Source organism: Ursus maritimus, unplaced genomic scaffold, assembly GCF_017311325.1.
Source record: "Ursus maritimus isolate PB19 unplaced genomic scaffold, ASM1731132v1 scaffold_8, whole genome shotgun sequence".
Classification (NCBI taxonomy): Eukaryota; Metazoa; Chordata; class Mammalia; order Carnivora; family Ursidae; genus Ursus; species Ursus maritimus.
This window is the reverse complement of record NW_024426996.1, coordinates 13763071-13784957: the sequence shown is the minus strand read 5'-3', so window position 1 is coordinate 13784957 and position 21887 is coordinate 13763071. Positions and strand designations below refer to the sequence as shown.

General features: G+C 42.6%; 1 protein-coding gene across 4 annotated transcripts in view; it reads left to right on the top strand.

The window, feature by feature from the left end:
• The window catches only part of AFF1 (AF4/FMR2 family member 1), a 203937-nt gene that overhangs the window by 133275 nt on the left and 48775 nt on the right, over window positions 1-21887 (top strand). For 3 of the 4 annotated variants that reach the window (XR_005833430.1, XR_005833427.1, XM_040625065.1), the window contains 4 exons: window positions 9208-9252; window positions 14452-14538; window positions 15491-15527; window positions 18780-18831. Coding sequence is in view for 1 of the 4 variants with exons in the window: in XM_040625065.1 (XP_040480999.1) it covers window positions 9208-9252; window positions 14452-14538; window positions 15491-15527; window positions 18780-18831 (221 nt within the window). In the remaining 3 variants the exon portion in view is untranslated. The remainder of the gene's footprint in view (window positions 1-9207; window positions 9253-14451; window positions 14539-15490; window positions 15528-18779; window positions 18832-21887) is intronic. The other variant, XR_005833429.1, reaches the window with a different exon arrangement.

Here is a 21887-nt window from a genome sequence, read left to right as displayed (position 1 = left end):
ACAATAGGTTGTGCATTTTTTGTTTTTTGTTTTTTTTTAATTCAGGATTTCTGTGTCTTAAAAAGTGTCATTGTTCTGTGAAGCTGTCTGGAATGTTACAAATGTGAGCAAACATATTGCTTCTAATATATAGGAAAAAGAGAATCACCATAGAATACTCCGTACTTTTTGGTAAGCTCGTGTTTCTGAATTTTGTCAGAGATGCCGTGAAATGACAAAAGTAAATTCACTTCTCAAATACTACTTGCACATCTGTGTTAGTCTGGAATTATGCTGAGGTCCTGAGAGACACAGATGAATAAACAGAGATAAATAAAATAGGAAACAAGTCTGTGGAAAACAAATGAAAACACCAAGGGCTATCTTTTAGAGTTGAAGGTAGGCAGAGAGTGAAGGAGTAAGAAGACTTCCAGAAAAAGTCGGCCAGTGTTCGTGACAGCCCTGTTTCCACACGACCACTCTTTCTAAATCCTCCAATACGAGTAGAAAGCATGGTCTTCCCACAATAAATTGTTGTTGGATGGTAACTGTAGGTGACCTATAGATCCCTCATCATTTATTTTTTTTATTTTTTTTTTTAAAGATTTTATTTATTTATTCGACAGAGATAGAGACAGGCAGCGAGAGAGGGAACACAAGCAGGGGGAGTGGGAGAGGAAGAAGCAGACTCATAGCGGGGGAGCCTGATGTGGGGCTCGATCCCAGGACCCTGGGATCAGGCCCTGAGCCGAAGGCAGACGCTTAATGACTGCGCCACCCAGGCGCCCCAGATCCCTCATCATTTAAAATGATCTTATCCTTTATCGATCTCTTTCCTTCTTTCCTTGAAAAATGTATTCGAAGAGCTATAGATAGAGATGTCTGCAAGTAGCCTGACCTTGACTATGGTAGCCGTTCATGTGTGGCAGACCATGTGGCCTCAAATAAAGGGCTCCAAGGAAATGTGAGGGATTCTTTGCTACATAGTAGAGCGTTCACATTTTAAAAGCTATTCGGAACCTTTCCATTATTTGAAAATATTTGGGGAGAGATGGGAGGGTGTTTAATTTTTTAGAATTGAACAGTTGAATTTACATAATACGGTTAACGCTGTTAAGAGTGCCCTGTTCTGTCTCCTAGCTCATTATCCCTCCTTCCATATTAACGATCTATAGCTTTCTTTTAAAAAATGTTTGTACTATGAGTGTGCCTGTCAATCTGTCTAGGGATCTTAAAAATTATTCTAAAATACCGGGTGTGAAGTAGACGTTTAGATAGTTGCCCAAAGGGCACGAGGCTTCTGAAGAAGTCATATTTCCTAACACCTTTCTACCTTTCCCAGCCCGAGCAGGCACACCCAAGCAGTACGAACGTGTTCTTGTAATAGGCCTCACTGTTGAGGTAATTTACTGTGTATTCACAGAATAAAATGAATTTTGTGTCAAAACCTCGCTCAGGCAGGCCTTTTGGTTTCCTTCCCTAATCTGTCTCTTGGAAATGCTGATTGTGGCATCTTCATGATAAATGCCTGCATTTGTTCCTGTGGCATTAGCTTTAACATGTATTGTCTGATTTCTTCCTCACAGCAGTCCTGGGAGGTTTCGTGTATTTTGTATGTGGCTGCTCGGTATTTAAAAGTATGACTGATCTTAAAAAAGCAAACCCAAACAATGCACCTCTTTCAGGGACTTGTCGGTTAGTTTGGGAAGAAAGAGTGAATTAGCCAGCAAACAGCAGACCAGGCCTGAACAGTAGCCCTGGGTTTCCACAGGAGCAGCTCACAGTCTGTGATGGAAGGCTGCCGGCACATCTGTGAACAGCTCGGTGCACTGAGTGTTAGGTGGGGCAAGCCCAGAGCGCCGAGGAAGGAGCTGGAATCGATGCACCTAGGTGTGTGTTTGGGAAAAGGAAAGTCACTTAGAGGAAGACTAATAGAAAGTAAAGACAAATGTGGCAGAAGACATTTTGACTGTACTTTGAATAAAAATTTTTATCCCTGTTTTTTAAAATCTCAGCCTAATTATGTTTTTATTTATGAATAGGTAATACATTTCATGATTCAGAATTTAAAGGATAAGAATATGTACATAGAAGAATCTCCCCCCCGCCCCGAATCTCCCTCGTGGAACCAACCAGTGGGACAGGCTTCTCGTCCGTATTCCCAGTGGTGTTTCATGTGTCATGAGTAACTCCACATACATGTTCCCTTCTGTCCCCTTTTCATTGATACAGATCCTGGCGTACACTGCACCTATGTTTTTTCTCCTGCTTAACGGTATGTTTTGGAGATTACCCCCAAATCAATATATAACGGGTCCTCCTTCTGCATAGCTGCATAGTATTTGTGCGTTAGGGGCACATGCCACAGTTATCGCAGCCACTTTTCCCTAGGTGGGCATTTAGATTGTTCCGAGTATCTTACTATTTGCAAACTAGGCTGAAGTGAATAACTTCCTACAGATGTCTGTGTGGACACGTAGAAGTTGGGGCTAGAAGTCACATTGCCGGGTCAGGGTACAGGAAATTAGAATTTGGGGGCTGTTGCCTAATTGGTGTCTTCAGAACTTGTGACCTTTCCCCCTCCCACCAACCAGGGTATCAGAGTGCCTGTTTCCTCCTGTCTATCTTAGAGACACAGTATTGTCAGTTTTTTGTTTTGCCAGTCAGGTGAAAAATAGTTTCTAAGAGCAGTCCTAATGTTTTTAAGGATGAAACAATGCAAAACGATTTCCCTTTTGTCCCCAGTGTGTTTATTTCCAGTAGTCTGTTACTGAAGACATTGACTTATAATTAGGACATACTGCAGTGTTTAAGAAGTCTCTGAAGCTAAAATCTGGACATTTATTTTCATGTTCTGAGTTCTGGGCCTGCGAGCATACCAGCAGATGTGTATTGGTTAGGACTGGTAATACTATCCCTTTATCACCATGAGGAAATAGTCCCAAAGAAGTGGAATCTGGTGCAGAATTGAAGAGCCAGTCCTCAGCAGGGCCAGAGCTAGAATCCAAGATTATCTGGCCGCCTTCCGCAGCCTGCTGCCTTTGTGCTCCCTGCAGTTCCTGGGTAGTGATAACTAAGCCTTTCTGAGAGCAGCATTGTTACAAAAGTGCTGCTCTGTTGAAACTTGAGAGACTTAAGACACAGTATTGCGAGGGGCTCCTGGTCTCAGTGGTGAGGTATGGTTCTTCCGTTCAGCTCTTTTTAGCTTATTAAAACAAACCGTGTCGTGCTTAGAAGACATTTACTAACATGTTTTATTTTGGTATCAGTGCATTTCCTTATGATTACACAATGTCATTCCAAGAGGAGTGAGCAATCAGACCGAGGCCAGCATTGCTGCCTTTTCTGGCCTGACGCACCTGTAGTACTAAGAGGCAGTTGAATCTGAATACCAAAGTGCTTCTTGGCACAAACAGAGGCAAACTTTGTTCTTAAAAGAATGTTTTTGGTCATGCGTAGGACAACTGGAGTCACATCCCCTCCTTAAAATGCTAAAATGTTGGTCTTTTGCCTGAAGGTTGAGGTCTTTGGAAAGGTAGTATTAACACCCTTATGAACCCAGGCTCAGTCACTTCAGAGCATTGTGCGACTTTGGACATTTCATTTCTCTGGAATTCAGTCTCATTTTAAAAAGTGGGATAATATCTACCACAGAGGTTGATAGGAGAATTGGAGCATTATACAGAATTCCCTCAGAGATTTATTTGCTGTTGCTAGAGCAGAATCGATATACAATATTAGATTAGTTTCAGTTGTACAACATAGTGAGTCAACCTTTATATACATTATGGAGTAAATCTAGCTACCATCTGTCACTACACAGAATTGTTCCCTCTATTAAGTATATTCCCTATGCTGTACATTGCATCCTGTGTCTTATTCGTTTTATAACTGGAAGTTTGTATCTCTTAATCCCTTTCCCTCAACCACCCCCCACCCTCAGCCCCCTCCCCCCTGGCAACCAAATTGCTCTTTGTATCTATGAGTCTATTTCTGTTTTGTTTGTTTTTTAGATTCCACGTATAGGTAGAATCACACAGTATTTGTCTTCCTCTGACTTCCTTCACTGCGTGATACCCTCTAGGTCCATCCACGTTGTGGCACGTGGCAAGGTTACGTGTTTCTGTGGCTGAGTAATACTGCGTTGTGTATCTGTACACATCTTCGTCCGTTCATCTGTGGCTGCGTACTTAGGCTGTTTCCATATCTTGGCTATTGTAAATAATGTGGCAGTAAATGTAGGGGTGCTTCTGTCGTTTCGAATTAGTGTTTTTGTTTTCCTTGGATAAATACCCAGCAGTGGAATTGCTGCACTGTATGCTATTTCTAATTTTTTGAGGAACCTCCATACTGTTTCCAGAGTAGCCACACCAGTTTGCATTCCCACCAACGGTGCACGAAGGTTCCTTTTTCTCCACATCCTCGCCAACACTTGTTACTTCTTGTCTTTTTGATACGAGCCCTTCCGATAGGTGTGAGGCGGCACCTCATGGTGCGCGTCCCTGGTGACTAGTGCTGTGTTGGGCGTCTTTTCATGCGTCAGCCATCTGTATGTCTTCTTTGGAACCACGCCTGTTCAAGTTCTCTGCCCATTTTTTAATTGGATTGTTTTCTGGATAGTAGCTGTGAGTTGTGTAGTTTGGGTATTAACCCCTTATTGGCTGTATCGTTTGCCAACATCCTCCTCTCCCATTCAGTAGATTGCCTTTTTGTTTTGTTGATAGTCTCCTTTACTGCGCAAAAGCCTGTCAGTTTGGCGTGGTCCCATTTATTTATCTTTACTTTTGTTCTTGCCTGAGGAGACAGATCCAAAAAAATACTGCTTATACCGATGTCCAAGAGATTACTGCCTGTGTTTTTTTTCAGGAGTTTTATGGTTTCCGGTCTTAGATTTAAGTCTGGAATCCATTTTGAGTTTATTTTTGTGTATGATGTAAGAAGGTGATGCAGTTACATTCTTTTGCATGTAGCTGTCCAGTTTTCCCAGCACCGTTTATTTAAGAGACCGTCTTTTTCCCATTGTGTATTCTTCCTTTGTTGAAGATTAATTGACTGTACAAGCGTGGGTTTATATTTCTGGACTCTATTCTGGTCTCTTGATCTGTGTCTATTTTTGTGTCAGTACCATATTGTTTTGCTTACTATAGCTTTGTAGTATAGTTTGAGATCGGGGAGTGTGATACCTTAGGCTTTGTTCTTCTTTCTCAAAATTGCTTTGGCTATTTGGGGTCTGTTTTGGTTCTGTACAAATTCTAGTACTGTTTGTTCTAGTTCTGTGAAAAATGCCGTTGGTGTTTGGTAGAGATGGCCCTGAATCTGTAGATTGTTTTGGGTAGCGTGGATGTTTTATTTTTGGGTAGTATGGACATTTTAACAGTATTCTTCTAGTCTATGAGCATGATCTATCTTTTTACTTATTTGTGTTGTCTTCAGTTTTCATTACTAGTTTAAATTTATTCCTAGGTGTTTTGTTTTGGTTTGTTTTTGGATGTGATTTTAAATGGGACTGTTTTCTTGATTTCTCTTTCTGAGAGTTACTAGTGTATAGAAATGCAACAGATTTATGTGTATTAATTTTGTATCCTGAACCTTTACTGAATTTATTTATTCTAATAGTTTTCTGGTGAATTCTTCAGAGTTTTCTGTATATTGTATGTCACCTGCAAAGAGGGACGGTTTTACTTCTTTTCCAATGTGGATGTCTTTTTTTCAGCTTTCACAGTTGAATGTAATGTTAGCCGTGGTATTTCATTTTTAAGTTTCTGTAACGAGGGTTGTATCTACAGTGGATGGGGACATTTAGTGCAGTCTCCCCGCCCACCAACCTAATGATGTTGCATCTTACAATAGATGGTAGCAGATAGGGGAAATAATAGTATGTAAAGAGGTTAATGCCATGTCAGGTACAATATGTATTCAGTAAGTAGCTGCTGTTATTTTATTTTTAATTGAATAGAATTACAGTTCCTAGGGAAGCGAGGTCAATCTGTACACAGGACACCAGATTTGTGAGGTAGCCACAAGTGGGCAGGAGGGAAGAGCTGAGCTCCCCTAGGAACCCAGATGTTGAGTATGAGAGACAGCAGTGGGATTTGTGGTTGTAAGTGCTAACGTCTCTGTCTACATCATGGAAGCAGGCGCTGGATGAGGGAAGGACCTGCGAAGGAGAACTTGCTGATTTTGTGCAGGTTGCTTTTTGTCACCTCTTACTCTTTGTGGAAGTCTTACCTGAAGATCTGCAGCCTTCAGCAGGCTGTGCTTTAGCGAGACTGTTTCCTTCCTCTCGGGCCGCAGGGTTTGTGCCAGGGAGCCTGGCTTCTCTGAGCAGGAGTGGCAGGACTCAGCTGGAGACCCTGTGGCCAAAGTGGATTTTAAGGCAGGGATTAGGCCATAATGGTTTGTTGAACTTCCCCTCCCTTTTTGGAAGGTCTCCTTCCAGTGGCAGACTTGGAGGTGCCAGACTTGTATTTTATGAAATAAGGGAGCCTGTCCCTACAGATCTCTGCAGACACATTTGAAATACCTATACTCTAGTTTTAAAGAGTCTTTAATTTGGGTCGGAAGAAGAGTAGAGATCTGAATCTCAGGTAGATGGAACCTGAAATGGGCTCCTGTTATACAGACTATCTTGGAACCTCCCCTCTGTTAAATAGAGTTTTAAAAATATATCTTGGTACTCACAGAGGTATTTAAGGGTGAAGGGGCATTAACTCTTTCTAACTTACTCTTAAACGGTTCAGTGTAGTTGGGTGGGGGAGAAAAGTAAAAAACAGTGTGGTGGAATGCTGACATTTGGGGAATGTGGGTGAAGGGTTTGTGGGATTTTTTTTTCCTGTTTTTGTAATTTTTCTGTAAACATAAGATTGTTTCTAAAGAAGTTGAAAATATCTTGAGCATCTTTCCATGTAGGCGCATACATTTACATTATTATTTTAATTCTCTGTATCATACTGCTGTGTGGATGTACTGTGAAGGTCTCTAGCTAGACTCCTGTTGTTGGGCATTTGATTGTTTCCAGTTATTTGCCGTTATAAACAGTGCTGCTTGGAGGTGTTTAAATATGACAATATCCTCATGTATTTGGAATGGAATCCCTGCGCTCCGTTCAAATATTCCCATTCTCATAGTGGACCTAATAGGAAAGTTCACAGTAAATTAAACAAATTAATGCTTGAACCTAAGACCCTGCTTATAATTTTAAATGGGTTAAATGTTGACTACTTAGCAATATTTGTCTTACCCAGATACTAATAAATACTGAGCTATAGAAAAATTTCTTCAGTTCTGCTTCATCTAATGTGATAAAGCTTTAGAAAAAAAGAGTCTTTTAGTGACATGAAGCATCTTGGCTAAGTGTTGACTCCTTGAATAATTACGAAGATTGCAAAGTCTTTTAGCATCCTGAAGTTACAGCTTTCTCATCTCATTCTGTTGGAAGCGGTAGGCAGATCTTTTTCTCTCTCATTCCAGCATGCTTCACTATTTCATGGATTCCCATACATGTTAATCGGATTCCCATTCTCCTTCCAGGAACAGATGGGGGACGGGGGGACTGTCTGACCAGAGTCAGTACTAATATGCTATATGCTCTGTTGTATTGATTTACCTCCAGCTCGTAAATTGTTATTTTTCCTGATGATGCATGTGTGAAATTGGAACCGTAGAATATTCTTACATTTTACCCTCAGGTCAAAACAGCATTCAGTTCTGTTTCTGACATTTGTGCTAAAAGGTTTGGTTATTAGTGTTTGGTCCAGTTTGTAGGCATTTCTTAATGGTTTTGAAAAACAAAAAGCAGATAAGCAGGTGTAGTTAGTGACATGCGTATGCCTAAAGGCAGATCTGATAGGATGTGCGGATGAAGGGGATACCCTTCTTTGATTATACCTTCTAACTTCCTAAAAAATATCAAACTGCAAACATTTCAACAAAATTGTTTCCATGAAATTTACATGGTTTGAAACCAGACCCGTGCAGGTTAAATTACATTTGAACATTGACATGTCCATTAGATTTGATTCCACGACAGTGTGAATGTTGTGTGCTCTTTTCTTTCCTTTTCCTTCATCCTTAAACTGGAATGGTGGGTTAATGAATCCTAGATCAGGAATTGGCAACCAATGCTGTATTAAATTGCACTCAGATTAGAAATGAGAGCCAGGTAAAGAACCCTTTCATCTCCTCTCCAGCTGTGAGGCAGGTATTGGACCCGGCGGACTGGGAGGACCTGTGCTTTATGCACACGGCGGTGGCAGTAACAGGAGGGGTGTGTGTTGTATAGAACTGGCCCAGGGCACTTGGCTCTGAATTGACACAGAGCAAAACGTTTCTTTCCCAGTGAAAATCATGAGGTCATGGGATTTGTTTCATGTCTCTAGTTAAGGAAAAGTGGTTGGGTTTTTTTAGTGTTTTTTTTTTTTTAACTTTTCCATTTTCTTTGCACTTAAAAATATAAAGACTGTAAAATGACCTTTCCTAGACACTGTCTGTGGTGGTGATACTAGTGGCAGCAGCATTCATTTCTCTGGGAATCCTGAAGAAGTAAATAGTAGATGTTTCATCCAAGACGCTAGGAAATCTCCTCTCTCCCTGGGGTCTTTCTCTGGGGAAATAATTTGTGTATGTTTGTGTGCACATGTGCGTGTATATACATGTGCATATATATACATGTGCATATATACTGTGAAAATGCTGACTTGAAGGAGGGGTAGAGACATTAGAGTGCATGTCATTACTTTAAAGGCAATCTTTGGCTAGATTATTACCCCCCAAATCTAATCTATCCGTGATTCGGTGTTAGCCTCTCTACTGTGGGCTCACTGAGGTGTTCAGATGATTTCCATCTCTGTGTTCATTTTCCTTGGCTGGCTGGACGGATGTTCCTATGAAGCCACAAGCGGCAACCCTGGTTTTCTCTCTTTCTGCCTCCACTTTCGTTTTGTCTGTTATTCCCCTAGATTTGCTGATTTACTGATTTTCTTTAAGATACATATTTTCCTTTGGAAACTTTGACCCGAGGGTCCAAATTATCCTCCCGTTGTCTCTAGCAGACCCTTTCCTCCCTGATTAAGTCAGGTTGGTGTCTGGTCTTGTTTCCTCCAGAATGTGACGCTCCTACGACTTAGCCAGTAAGAGGGTGGCCCTGATGTGAGGGAATCCCCGCACCCACTAATGCTTCAGTTGGTGTGTGTTTGTGCTAAGCTTTTCCTTCCTGTTTTTCACTTGCAGCAGACCTACTCCAATGAAGTTCATTGTGTTGAAGAGATTCTGAAGGTGAGTTCTTTACTGTTTCTCCATTTGAAGAAATACTGAAGGAGGTAGACAGATATCCATTTACTTGACTTTAGTGAACAGTTGCCATTCCAAACCCCTTCAAACAGTTCGCCTCCTCATACCTTCCAATGCAAGTTACCAGATTAGTAACAGGGACTCTGAGAGCCTGACTGAGCTCTCTGACAGATTCTGTTAATTGAGATGAAGTCTATAAGCTGCAAGGCATTTGGACCAGAGTTTTAAGACCTCTCTCAGGTTTTTCTGATTGTTGTTCATAAAGACTCACGGGAGTTGCTCACTTCTCAGAAAGAAAAGTCCTCTGTATTTAAGGGGTTAAACAGTGCTTGATTGGTACCTCTTGGTGTTTTGTAGGCGACACCGGATATGTATGGCCTCATCTTCAGGGAGGCCATGAATTTTTAAAGGAATAATAATAAAAAAAGCAGTAGAAAGGAAATGGACATCTATAAACCTACCTTGAAGGGTTATTTTTCACTCTTGTTTCTTGAGATGGTGCCGTGAACATTTGTGCTGCTGCTACTGATACATCACTGAACCTGTTATCTTGGGTTCAAGGTGTTTTTGCACAAGGACAACACATACCTCCTAGAATTCAGCTCCAGGAAAAAATAAATGGATTCTCCTCATGAATCAGCATGCTTTCTTTTTATCAGAAAAGAATTATATAAACTGTTAAGTTTCCCATTTTGACTTTAATTTCCAAGAAATCTAGAGCTAAATTTAATGCCTGAGTACTGTAATTGTGATAACCAATTTATTTATTTATTTTTACGATTTTATTTATTTTTGAGAGAGAGAGGGGAAAATGAGCAGGGGTGGGGGAGACAGAGAAGCAGGCTCCCCGCTGAGCAGGGATCCCGATGCAGGGCTCCATCCCAGGACCCTGGGATCATGACCTGAGCCGAAGGCAGACGCTTAACCGACTGAGCCACCCAGGTGCCCACTAAGGGTTTTATTTATTTCTCAGTCCTTTTCTTTGGCTTTTAACTTTCCTCTATGTGGGTTTTAATGATATTCTTGTTTTATCTTTTGCTATAAGCTTTCTGGTTTTGAAGTAGAGATATATATGACACATGTACCTATTTAATTGTATCTTCACTGCTCACTTTTCCTCAAAATATATGCTTACCCAATTTTTTCCTTTAATTTTTCATTGTAAAGTAAGGTGGTATTGAAACCAGTATTTTTCTTTCTTTTTTAAGATTTATTTACTTATTTTAGAGGGAGAGAGAGAGCAAGTGGTCAGGAGGGGTAGGGATGGGCAGAGGGAGAGGGAGAGAGAGTCGACTCTCCACAGAGCCCAATGCAGGGCTCGCACTTACAACCCTGAGATGATTACCTGAGCCAAAACTAAGAGCCTTGGATGCTTAACCTACTTCGTCACCCAGGTGCCCCTGAAACCAGCAGTTATAGGGTACCTTCTCACTTGCAAAATTTTTGATGAAGGTAGTGTCTAACCAGATGTTTGGAAGGTAGTCCCATCATTTTTGGTTTCTTCGTCCTCTACTTTTGTGGTTAGGATCTTCTGAGAAAGAAATATCTCTAAGGAAACATGCTTTGTACTGCTAGAATTGAGCAGTTTTTGTGAACCAGCTAGGAAGATTAATAAACAGGGTATCTTGATCAAGCTTTTGTTTCATCCTCTCCTTCTGGTATTTCTGAAATCCTTTGTATGATGAGTCATAAAAACAACAGATGACTTAGTTATAAAATACGGTCTTAGCGTTTTCTCTGAAAGTGTATGTGATTTGTTTTATAGTTGTTTCAAAAGTAAATGCAACAATATAGACTAGTTTGTCTTCTGTATATGTCAAATGCTGCTCTTAGGTTTTGATGTGGGTTACTGTATTACCTGTGGAATCCCTTAATTAGGATGATGGTATTAGAGCACCAGACAAGCAATTTTAATTTAGTAAACCCATTTAATAAACTCCCTCCCCTCTCAGCCACCATCACTTTCATGGGCTCTTCCTTACCTGGAAATACAGGAAAGTGAATGGTTAACGCAGGCAACCAAGATGACTACTTTCGTTTGGAAATCGTGCAGAAAGCAAACAGAGGATGTCCTGGGCTGGGGAGGGACACAGGCCTTTGCCTAGCGGGGACTTACGAGGCTGTGCCCCTTCTTTTCTCCTCTGTTTGGAGCTCCAGCTACATCATGCCCTGGGCCTTGATTCCCTCGTTGGTAGAATGAAGGCCCTGGGCTAATAGATGATCCCTAGGGTCTCCCACTCTCTGGGGTTGATCCAGATACTTTCCTCTGCCTCCTGGTTCCTGTTCTTCTCCTCTTGTACCAGCAATTTATGAAGACTGCCAGGAATCTGAACACAAATCTTTCTGATGGACAATAGAAGCAGTAAATAGTTCCCTAACAGAAAAAGTCAATCATAGAAGATACTGTTCGGTTCTCTGGTGGAAATATTAAGAGTGGAAGTGTTTCAAAGAAGGGAAGTTGGTGGCCTGTAATTCCTGCAGGCTGATGGGGTAAGAAGATAGCAGATAGACACGCTTAGAAACTAGGAATTGGCCACACACGAGATCCAGACAGGGCACTGTACCCTCATGTCCTCAGTGGGTGTATGGAAACAGCTCACCTTCTCTCCTTACAGTGGGATGGCCTGGACAGCCTCCTGGGGAAGTCAGTGCAGTACTCATGCACATGACCTCGGTGTAGCCTCCCAGTGATGCTGCGACAGTGAGTGACAGCCCTATTATTTGTTCATTCATTTATGCAACAAATACCCACTAAGCCTCAAATACTTTTCTAGGCACTGGGGATTCCAGATGAATAAGACCGAGTTCTTGCTCTAAAGGGGACTACTGCAGGGGGAAGATAATTATATAATAAAAATGTCAGGTATTGCTAAGTACTGTGAGTACCATAGCAGGCAAATGAAGAGGACTAGACAGAGAAGAGAATGCAAAGAAACCTTGAGGTGGGAACAGGATGGCATATTAGAAGAGCACCAAGAGCTAGACAGTGTGTCTAGGGCAGAACAACAGGGTGGAGAGCGAGGAGCGACAGCGGCCGCGGCGCCTGGAAGCCAAGACTGGGCAGGTGTGATACGTCATTGTTAAGGTAGGGGGTGAATTCATGGCCTTGTGTGCTATTCTGGGCAGCCTCCTCGCCTTATGGCCCCAATTCTCTAAAGGCCTAACTCCCTCCAGTAAGCTAGGCATTTAGGGAAGTATATAAATTCTTTCAGACTGTTGGCAAACGACTTAGGGCCTGAAAGAGTTTATGCACTTTCCAACTGCCTAATTTAATAGCTGGGGCAGCCTGAGGCATTGTGAGTACAATGGACATTTTCTGGGAATAATTGGTGACTAAAAGTCATAGATACCATTGGGATTCTAAAGAAATTCTTGGAAAACAAGAGGGGGGATTCTTTCAAACACCTCAATTAATTGCATTTTTACATTGTAGCAGTATAATGATCCCATTCCTTAAAGGGTAGTAAAATAAAACAGCAGGGAGCTCTCTTTGGTGCAGTATTGAAATTCTTGAAAAACTAGGCTTAATTAAAAGTTGTGATGCTTTTAATTTATTAAGTACTTTCTGTGACCGTGTATCTAAACACTACATAAATTACCCTCATTCCCCTCAGAAAAATCTGTGGTCTTGAGTTCACGTCTCACTGAGAACAGTGTTCAGAGGCCTCCGGCACCTCAGGCTACCCGGGGCTGGTAAGGATCAGAGTTCAGATTCCAGTCTGGGACTCTGGCTCCAGAGTGCTTACTCTTTCCATCGTATCTTAGGACAGAATTCTTCCTTTGTGCTGCACAAAGCAGGGGGGTGGGTCAGTGGGCAGGGGCATGCCGTCTTCACCTTTAGCAAAAAATTACTCAAGAAAGCCAGCATCAGTGACTTTGCTTGTCACGGTGCCAGATCGTTTATGTCTGTCCTGGGGTGATAGCCACCCAGGGAGCAGCTGTGGGGAAAGGCAAGGGCGAGGGTGCAGAGGCTGGGAATGGAAATACCTGCTAGAGATTCATCTCCAGTTGTTCGAGGAGCAGATGCGTTTCTGTGGTAATGGAGAGGTTGTCTGCACTTTGAAAAGAGTGCAGTGTTATAATACACCGTGTTGTACGAGGGAAGTGATTCAGCACAGTCTGGGGTCACCAGCTTTTGCTGGTAGGGAGCTGCCTGTCCATCTTTACGCCAGTTTCCCAGGCCAGTCTGACACACGGGGAAATGGACTTCTTGCTCTTAGACTGGAGAAGCCAAGGGGCCCACGGTGTGTGTTCTCAGCCATCAGCCTGATCCAGTCATTTTGGACCTCAGTTTTCTCATCGTAAAAATGAAGGGGTTGAGAATGAATGATCTCCAATGCCATTTTAGCTCTTTACCAAAGGGATGTGTGTGTGTGTGTGTGTGTGTGTGTGTGCGCGCGCGCACACACACACACACACACACACACACACACTCATGCATGATTTGTGATTGGACATGTTTAATCTGACCTATTTTCCTCCAGTTTTTTAACAAAGCCGACTATTAAGTCATGAATGTGCTCAGAAAAAGAATTCATGTCAAGAGAAATGTATTAATTTGTAAGATAGAGAAATCTTGCCTCCATGAAAATAGTGAATAGAAACTTCTATTACTGGAAAGGGAAGGTAATTTTTTTAAGGCTCTTTCCTCCAAAAAAAAAAAAAAATAAATAAAGTTCATATGTACTAATAGTGTGTATCAGGGGAGGGTCAAATCCATTAAAACTCTCCCAAGTGGAACAAGTGACCTGAATTACTTGTTTGCTTAAGTCAAACAGGAAAGTTCTTCTTCCTTTGAACTTAAATAATTCCAGGAAATGCAATCAAGAAGCTGAGGGAGAAAGAAAGCATTGAGTAGAGACTCCGTGTTCACAGTTACATAAGCTTTGTTAATACCTATTACTGTTTATATGCTTTATAATATTCGGTGTTAAGACCGTTCATGTTCTGCGTTCTTGTTTTTCTTCTTTGAACTGATTTCTGTTTTGTGAGTTGGAGATCTTCAGCATTTGAACATAGCCCGTTAAGTAGGAGTCTTTTAAAAAGTAAAATAACTTTCAAGATTTCACTTTTTATTTACCACCAATCAATCCACTTTACATTTAGTTTGGAAAGTTAACTTACTTAGCAATAAATGTTCTATTTATAATTCACTTTTTCTTCCCTTTCCAAATCTCTTTCCAGGAAATGACCCATTCATGGCCGCCTCCTCTGACAGCAATACACACGCCTAGTACAGCTGAGCCCTCCAAATTTCCTTTTCCCACCAAGGTAATTCCTTATCAGTGCAGCCGGCACTGTGTCCACACCAGTGCGGAGCCTGAAGTATTGTGAGCTAGATGAACCTAGCACTAGCTGTTGAAATCTTTGCAGATTAGGTTAAAATTCCCACCAACTTAGCTTTTGAAGTGCTTCAAAATGTTCTCAAATACATCACTCTCCAAATTATGTAAGAACATCTTACATTTGTAGCTTATGAAAGCACTTGGGACTTTTCAGTAAATTCTCTCATTTGAGACTTCTTACACATGGGAGAACAGAAGCACAGGGAAAGTAAGAGAGATAGTAGTCTGATTCCTCTTTGGGAATTTAGATACACGTGCAACACGTAAATCTTAGACTTCTCATACCTGCTAATTAAAGTTTGCTGTGATCGTCTGCATTAGTGCTGGTTTTAATAACAAGTGGATCAGTCGCTGACTTGCATGTTTCCGTCGAAGTAGTTGTGAACAGTGTATTTTAAACACTGCCATTTTCTTTCGCTTATTTGTACTTTGGGGTGACCTTCAGAGTATTGAAATAGCACCTTCAGATCTGTGTTCTGTCCAGCTTGGTCTGCATGCACGCTGGTAATATGTTACAGCTATTCCTTTCCATGGTGTTGTTTTCAAAAGAGGTTATGTCTACCCAGACCAGAATTTGCCCTGTTAGATATTTTACATATTTTCTCACGATAGTTTTTTGTTGTTGTTGTTGTTCGTTGTTACTGGTTTTAAGGTAAAACATTATACTTTGTAAAAATAAATAAATCTTTGCCCAACACCAAAGGAAAAATAAATTCTAGGGAAGAATAGAAGAAATAAATAGTACATAGAAGAAGTAAAACCCATCTTAGATATGTAAAAATTAGATTTATCAGTGTTCATCAGTCTTAGCCGTGATGCAGCCTTAGATATAGAAACCTTAATATTTTAATAGAGTTTGTTTTTTTCTTTCTTTCTAGGATTCTCAGCACATCAGTTCTGCAACCCAAAACCAGAGTAAGTGGAACTGATTATTGCATTGGAGAACAAAGCACGGTTTTTGTTGTTTTAATGTTAAAAAAACAAAAAAACAATGAAAAATAGCCCAGCACAGATGAGGGCTTCCTATCTTGAAAGAATAGGAAGGGCGTGGAACATAAAACTGTTCTTCAGGTAGAGTTTCAGATCGTTGCAAAGAGTTAATGAAGATGTCGTAGTAAAGTACTTGACAAATACAATGTGTCATAATTGTAACAATATAATTACCTGATGTATGCACACATCTTGAATGTGACTCTCAGAGCATTGTAACCCAGGAATTAGTATATAGAATAGATTGGAATCTTTTGTGTGGTTCTTGTGTTTTTTCCTAACAAAAGTCAGAAATTTGTATAAGGAATAGAGTACATAGCTTCTTTAGTTTTTCTCTGTTCACCCTGCAGTTTTTGTTTAGTCTCTCTTTATGGATTGTAAACAGTTGAGAACTCGGAAACAGAAGTAAGCTGACTGGATCCAGCCTTTCTCTTCATCAGTAACCCCTGGGCTCAATAAAGTTATCGTGTCCCAACTACATGCAAGGCATTTCAAACCTTATAAAAATGACTAGGGTGTTTGCAGTCATTTAGTTTATTAATAAATGGTGCATGTCCAAGTTATGAAGTATTAGTCTTCAAAAAATAGGGCAACCAAGGTAGGATATGTGTGTATGTTGGGAGAAGTTTGCACATAGATACTCCATGGAGGTGACTCTTCTCTAATCTCCCCACCTCATTCTTTTCCCTTACGTATATTTTTTTCCCTTTATTTTTCTACAATTTAAATTGCAAGGATGTGAGGAGAGTAGAAAAGACGAGGAAAGCAAGAAACAGACTATCCTTTCCTCTAGAGCAGGGGTGGACCCACCATAGCCTGAGGGTCAGTCTGCTCTGCAGCTCGTTTTTGTAAAGAAGGTGTTATTAGGACACAGCCATGCCCGTTCATTTATTATTATGCCACAGGGTACAGCATGCAAAGTCTGAAATATTTATTATCTGACCTTTATAGAAAAAGTTTGCCATCCTCTGCTCTAGATACTGAATAAGATCTTGCAAAGAACTCGTAACTGAATTTCCCTGGAATGCAGAGAAATAAACCTGATCATCTTGCCACAGTATTACATAAGTGGCAAGGTAAAATTAATAGAAATTAATGGCTTCTTGGGGAGATTGGGAGATCTTTTTTTCTCAGCATTTTGGCAGCCTCTCCGGAGACAGATAAGCAGTGGAGTGGTGCAAGTCTCGGCTGGATGGCCAGCTCAGCTGTGGGCAGGCTGGCTGTGCGCCCCTTTACTGCTTGCTGTCCTCCTCCCCATTTGTTAGGGCTGCCTGGCAGGCAGGTAGATCCTGTGCCTTCCACTGGGTTCCTCACAGCTTTGATGATTGCTAACTCTTGGTTTAGAAAGACCCTTTAATCCTTTAAATTGTTTGATTTCCCCCTTCAGCCAAACCTAGCTGAAGGTGCGCTGGCAAGCACTTTGTTGGTGGAGGATGGGTGGCCCTCTAGCCGATGGAGAGTCGGGGCCCATTTCTCCTTGCTCCAAGGCATTTTCAGACCCTGCAGGTCTCCAATAGGTCTTGGCTCACTAGATGCTTCCCCGGGGATTTTTCATGCTGCTGCTTCTCTGTCCGTGTTCCGGGGAACCTTGCTTACTTCTGTGAGGGTGGGGCCCGGCTGGACCCTAGAGAGGTCTAGTTGTGTGTTGGATGAAGAGGGAGTTACCTGAAGGTTTTGGAGTCTGCAGAGAATGAAGTACGCCCAAGGATAACCAGAGCCTTGTGGCGCTTTAGAGCCAGCGAAGACACTATGTGAGAGTCCCTGTGAGTACTTGGGAGAGTGACCTTAGACCCTCCTGTTTGTGGTCCTGCCTCTAGCTTTCTAGCCCAAAGGGGAAGCAGTCATAAATACCATGCAAGAGCTGCTGCCACCACGAGGACGAAGTGATTAATTGCAAGGTCTGCACATGACATTTTTGGGAAATCTCGTTCAGCCCTGTCTCTTTTAGCATCCATATTTCCATTGCTCTCCAGTCCGATCAGGTCCCTATGACCTCATGCCTAAAGCAGCTTCCCAGACGGTTTGTTGCCTTCCTAATGACTATTGCCCATTCCCTTCTAAGTTCTACCAGGTGGCACTAGGTTAATCTCTCTGAGGAATCTGTCCGTCCTGTCCCTGTTACAGACCTTCGGGGGTGTCTCCTTGCCTAACAGGGTTATAACTTACCATCCTGGCATTCAGCGCCCTCTAAAATCTGACCTTCACCCGTCTTTCCATGATGTCCACACGTTTTGCACCCCGTCCTTACCCTTTCCGACACAGTGCCGTTTTAAATCTTCCCTCTTTTGTGCCCCCACTCACACTGTCTCTGCTGCCTGAAGGCCTTCCTCCTCCTCCCCCCCCCTTTGACCAGCAGTCATTCTGTCAAAGTCTCACCCATCTTTTGTGACACAGTTCATTTTGCTCCTTGTCTAACTTGCCATCTTCAGTCACTACCAACTGAGAGACCGTTCTTCAGATGCCTGGGACAGTTCATTTATGTGACTGATTTGTGTACTCCTCTCACACGGCCTGACATCGGAGATAGTGGTGTGCCTGTCACGTGTCGCTCCGTCACTTGTACGCTCATCGAGGATGGGGTCGAATGCCTTGAACATCTCGTGTCTATGAGGCAGTGTGAATGAGTGAATGGGGGCAGGTGCTGAATAATGGGACGGGTGAGAGGGAGTGCACGCTCGACCGAGGACAGAGGCTGTTAAAAGGGAATGCTAGTAGATCACTGATAGGGAAGGGCGGACCAGGTGGCAGTGAGAACAGCCCTGTCCTAGGGCTCCCATGGGAGTCCCCCACTGCAAGCTGACATCAGGGAAAGTCAGGTCTCCAGCACTGAGGAAAGTTACCAGCCGTGGGGTGGGCTGTGCTGCAAGCAGGGCTTTTCTGTGTGTGGTTTTTTTGTTTGTTTGGTTTTGGTTTTTTTCTCTCTGTTCAGGATTTTTAGATTCTGAGCAAGTCTTCTTTTTAGAGGTAATGTAAGTGTTCTTATATAATGGGGTGATTGTACCGGGTGCGGGGCGTGTGGCAAGCACTGTGGTTGACTGAAGTGACGTAGACTGAGTGTTCAGGTGGAAAAGGTGAGGATGGGAGTGAGGGGGACGGCACAAAAAAGGGGGATATATAACTAATAAACTCATGCATGTATCTCATTGTGCTGCTCTGATCATTTTCCTTCCCCCACAGAACAACATGATACATCTTCAAAGACCCACACTAACTCTCAGCAGGGAACATCGTAAGTAAAATGCTTTTGTTTATTAAAAGTTTATAACATAACACCGTCATTTCCCACGTAAACCCATTGCTTAGATTTTTTTCCTGCTGCTTTCAAGTGACGACTTTCCCAGACTGCCGCTGCGTTGTAAATGGAAGGAGCGCCCCACATCTCTACCTGCGTTAGGCTCTCCTGCTGAAGGTTCAGGCACCACCAGAGAGTGTGCTAAGGGGGTTTCTCAAAAGAAAGGCATTTGAGCTATTCTTTACATATTAACTGTAGAAAATAGAAGATCTTAGCGTTGTAAATTTCAGTCCTAAATAGCAAAAGCTATTTAGCTTTTGCTTTGGAAAACAAAGTTTAGGGGATGTGTACAATTTAAGATTTTTTTGCCACTTTTTTGGCCCCGTTTTAACTAATAAAGAGTGAGTCCTATTGCCCAGCTGTTCTTTATTAAGGCCAAGTAAGTCCAGATACATTTGGGGTTTTTGGAACAGTTTAAAGTACATAATAAAGATTTTCAAATCAGCAATTGGAACCACTTTGTCATTTCTTGATGGTATTGAAGTAATACCTCTTTCTTATAACTGCAAAGGTTTTTAGGAACGAGGTAATACTCCTTCAGTATCTAATCAGCCACCAACAGCCCTTGTCAGTGTCTTTGGGGGTACCGTGGAAGGGGGAATTGAAGAGCTTGCAGCCCCCTTCACAGTAAGAATGGGGGGAGGAGTTCCCCACCGAGCAGTGTGTGGAGGCGGCTCCGAGGGAAGGCAGCGGCTGTGTCCTTGGGCCTGTGGGGAGAGGAAGAAAGGCCGCTGGATGTGAGCGAGGCCGGGAAGCAGCTTCAGACCAAGCAGGCCAGAGTCACCCCCTCTCATAGCCATTCCGTCAGCTTTCAGGCTCGGGTAATTGGTAGGGACTTAGACCATTTTCTGTGCTGGTTTTGCACCTCAGAGAGATGGGCCGTCCTTCTGCTGAGTGAAACCCCTGAAATCAGAGGTGCCTGCAAGAGTGTGACAGGCGTACTTCTCTCTTCTAACATAGGTAGTGTTTTTTTACAAAGCTGTTCATTTGCAAGATATAAAATCACCTAGGAAAGAATATTTATTATGATCCTGGTAGGTTGAAGAAGAGGGGAAGGCAGGGCCCTGTGGAGGTGAGGAGGAAAGGGAAGCGTGACAGAGGAGGGAAAGTGGTAGCAGGGCTCGGGAGAGAATGAGGGTGGGACGGTTGTGGTCGGCCGGGCGGGGCTGCTGGTATTGATAAGTGCCGAACGTACCGCGGGGAAAAGGGATCACTTCCGTGTCCCAGTTAATTTGTGAAATGCAGTCATGTTTCAGACTTAGTCTGTCCCATCTGTTAGTGCTCACAGGTTAATCTGATCTAGTGTCAGCGTGAAGGCTCTTTGACATGCAGTGAAACTATTTGAGTGGCAGAGTGCCAGAGAGATGGTCTAATGCACTTTGAATGCCAGAGAAAAAAGTGTTCATTTCAGGATCATGTGTACTGTGGTTTTAAAAATCAATCTAGGTCTTAATGCTTTTTCTTGTCAGTTGTTAGTACTTGGGAATCCTTAGATATAATATTGTTCTCTGGACTCGGCTGCAGGTGACTTGGAAATCTTTCCAAAAATTGCTTCCATTCATCCATTCAGGGCATAATTAGTGAACACATGCTGTGTGCCCGGTGCTGCATTAGGTGTTTGGAAACAGTGGCCACTAAGACAGAATTCTTGTCTTTTTGTCCTGTAACTTAATGCGGGTGGCATGTCATACAGACTAGGTGCTGTGATGGTGACAGGCTCGGGGAGCAGTTCTTTTGGGTGGTGGTGATACTTTGGGAGGCAGGTCAGGAAAGGTCTCTCAGAGGAGGTGACATTTGATCTGGAGCCTGAATGATGAGAGGGAGCCAGAGAATTTCTGCCACGTCTAACGGGGCTTGATAGATTTTGCAGCAGGCTCTGAAGCCATTTGAAAACATCGGGGCGTAGTAATTCTTACTGGCGGTGACAACTTTGAAGTAGTTCCTTTGCCTGTGCAAAGCATGGTTTTGAAGGAGCCGGTGGAGGTTAAGTCTCACATTTGATCTAACTGCTGATCTCCTGCGGTAAGTGACCGTAGACTAATTGAAACATGGACTGGAAGATTGAATAAGATATGTTTTAATTCACTGAGAATCTGTTACCCCTGAAGGCAGTTTGTGGATTCCAGCCACTGTGGGATGCTGGGCTATTAAATCCACAAGATGTGGTCTGCTTCCATAAGAATGTGTATTCTGTCTCACCCTGCAAGGGCCCCCAGAGCCCGCCAGAAACTTACCTGTCTAGCCCCCTTACAATCCCTCTTCCCCCATGTTCTGGTATACTTTCCACTGTGGCCACGTTGGCCTCCTTGCTCTTCTCTTCTTTTCTCTTCTCTTGTCTTCTCTTTTCCCTCTTCTCTCCTTCCTTCCTTCCTTTTGATTTTATTTATTTGAGAGAGGGAGAACACAAGCGGGGGAGGGGTGCAGATGGAGAGGGAGAAGTAGGCTCCCTGCTGAGCAGGGGCTCAATCCTAAGACCCTGGGATCATGACTTGAGCTGAAGGCAGACGCTTCACCGACTGAGCTGCTCAGGCACCCCCTCCTTGCTGATTTGGATGCCCCCCTATCACTCTACCCCCTATTCCAGCAGTGGATGCCATCCCCTTAGCAGTGCAGACTTCCCTAACTACCCCATATAGAAAAGCAACCCACGCCCATCTTTACTCTTCTATTCCCCTCCATAGGTTTTTTACCCATTGAAAAAAATACATATTTTTGTTGTTTATTTCCCCTTTCATAAGGGAAGAGTATATACTTCAGTTGCTTCTCTCCTAGACTGTAAGTGCCACAAAGCAGGGATTTTGTCCGCTTAGAGTTGTATCCACTGAATCTAGGGCAGGGCCTGGCGTGTAGTAAGTGCTGAGAGTAAATGTGGAAAGAAGACTATTACACAGAAACTTGCTTAAATACACGTATAAACAATACTTAATATACGGCATTTCCAACAATAATTTTTCTAGGTTTTTCCTGGTTGTCCAGTATGTCATTCTTGCAAT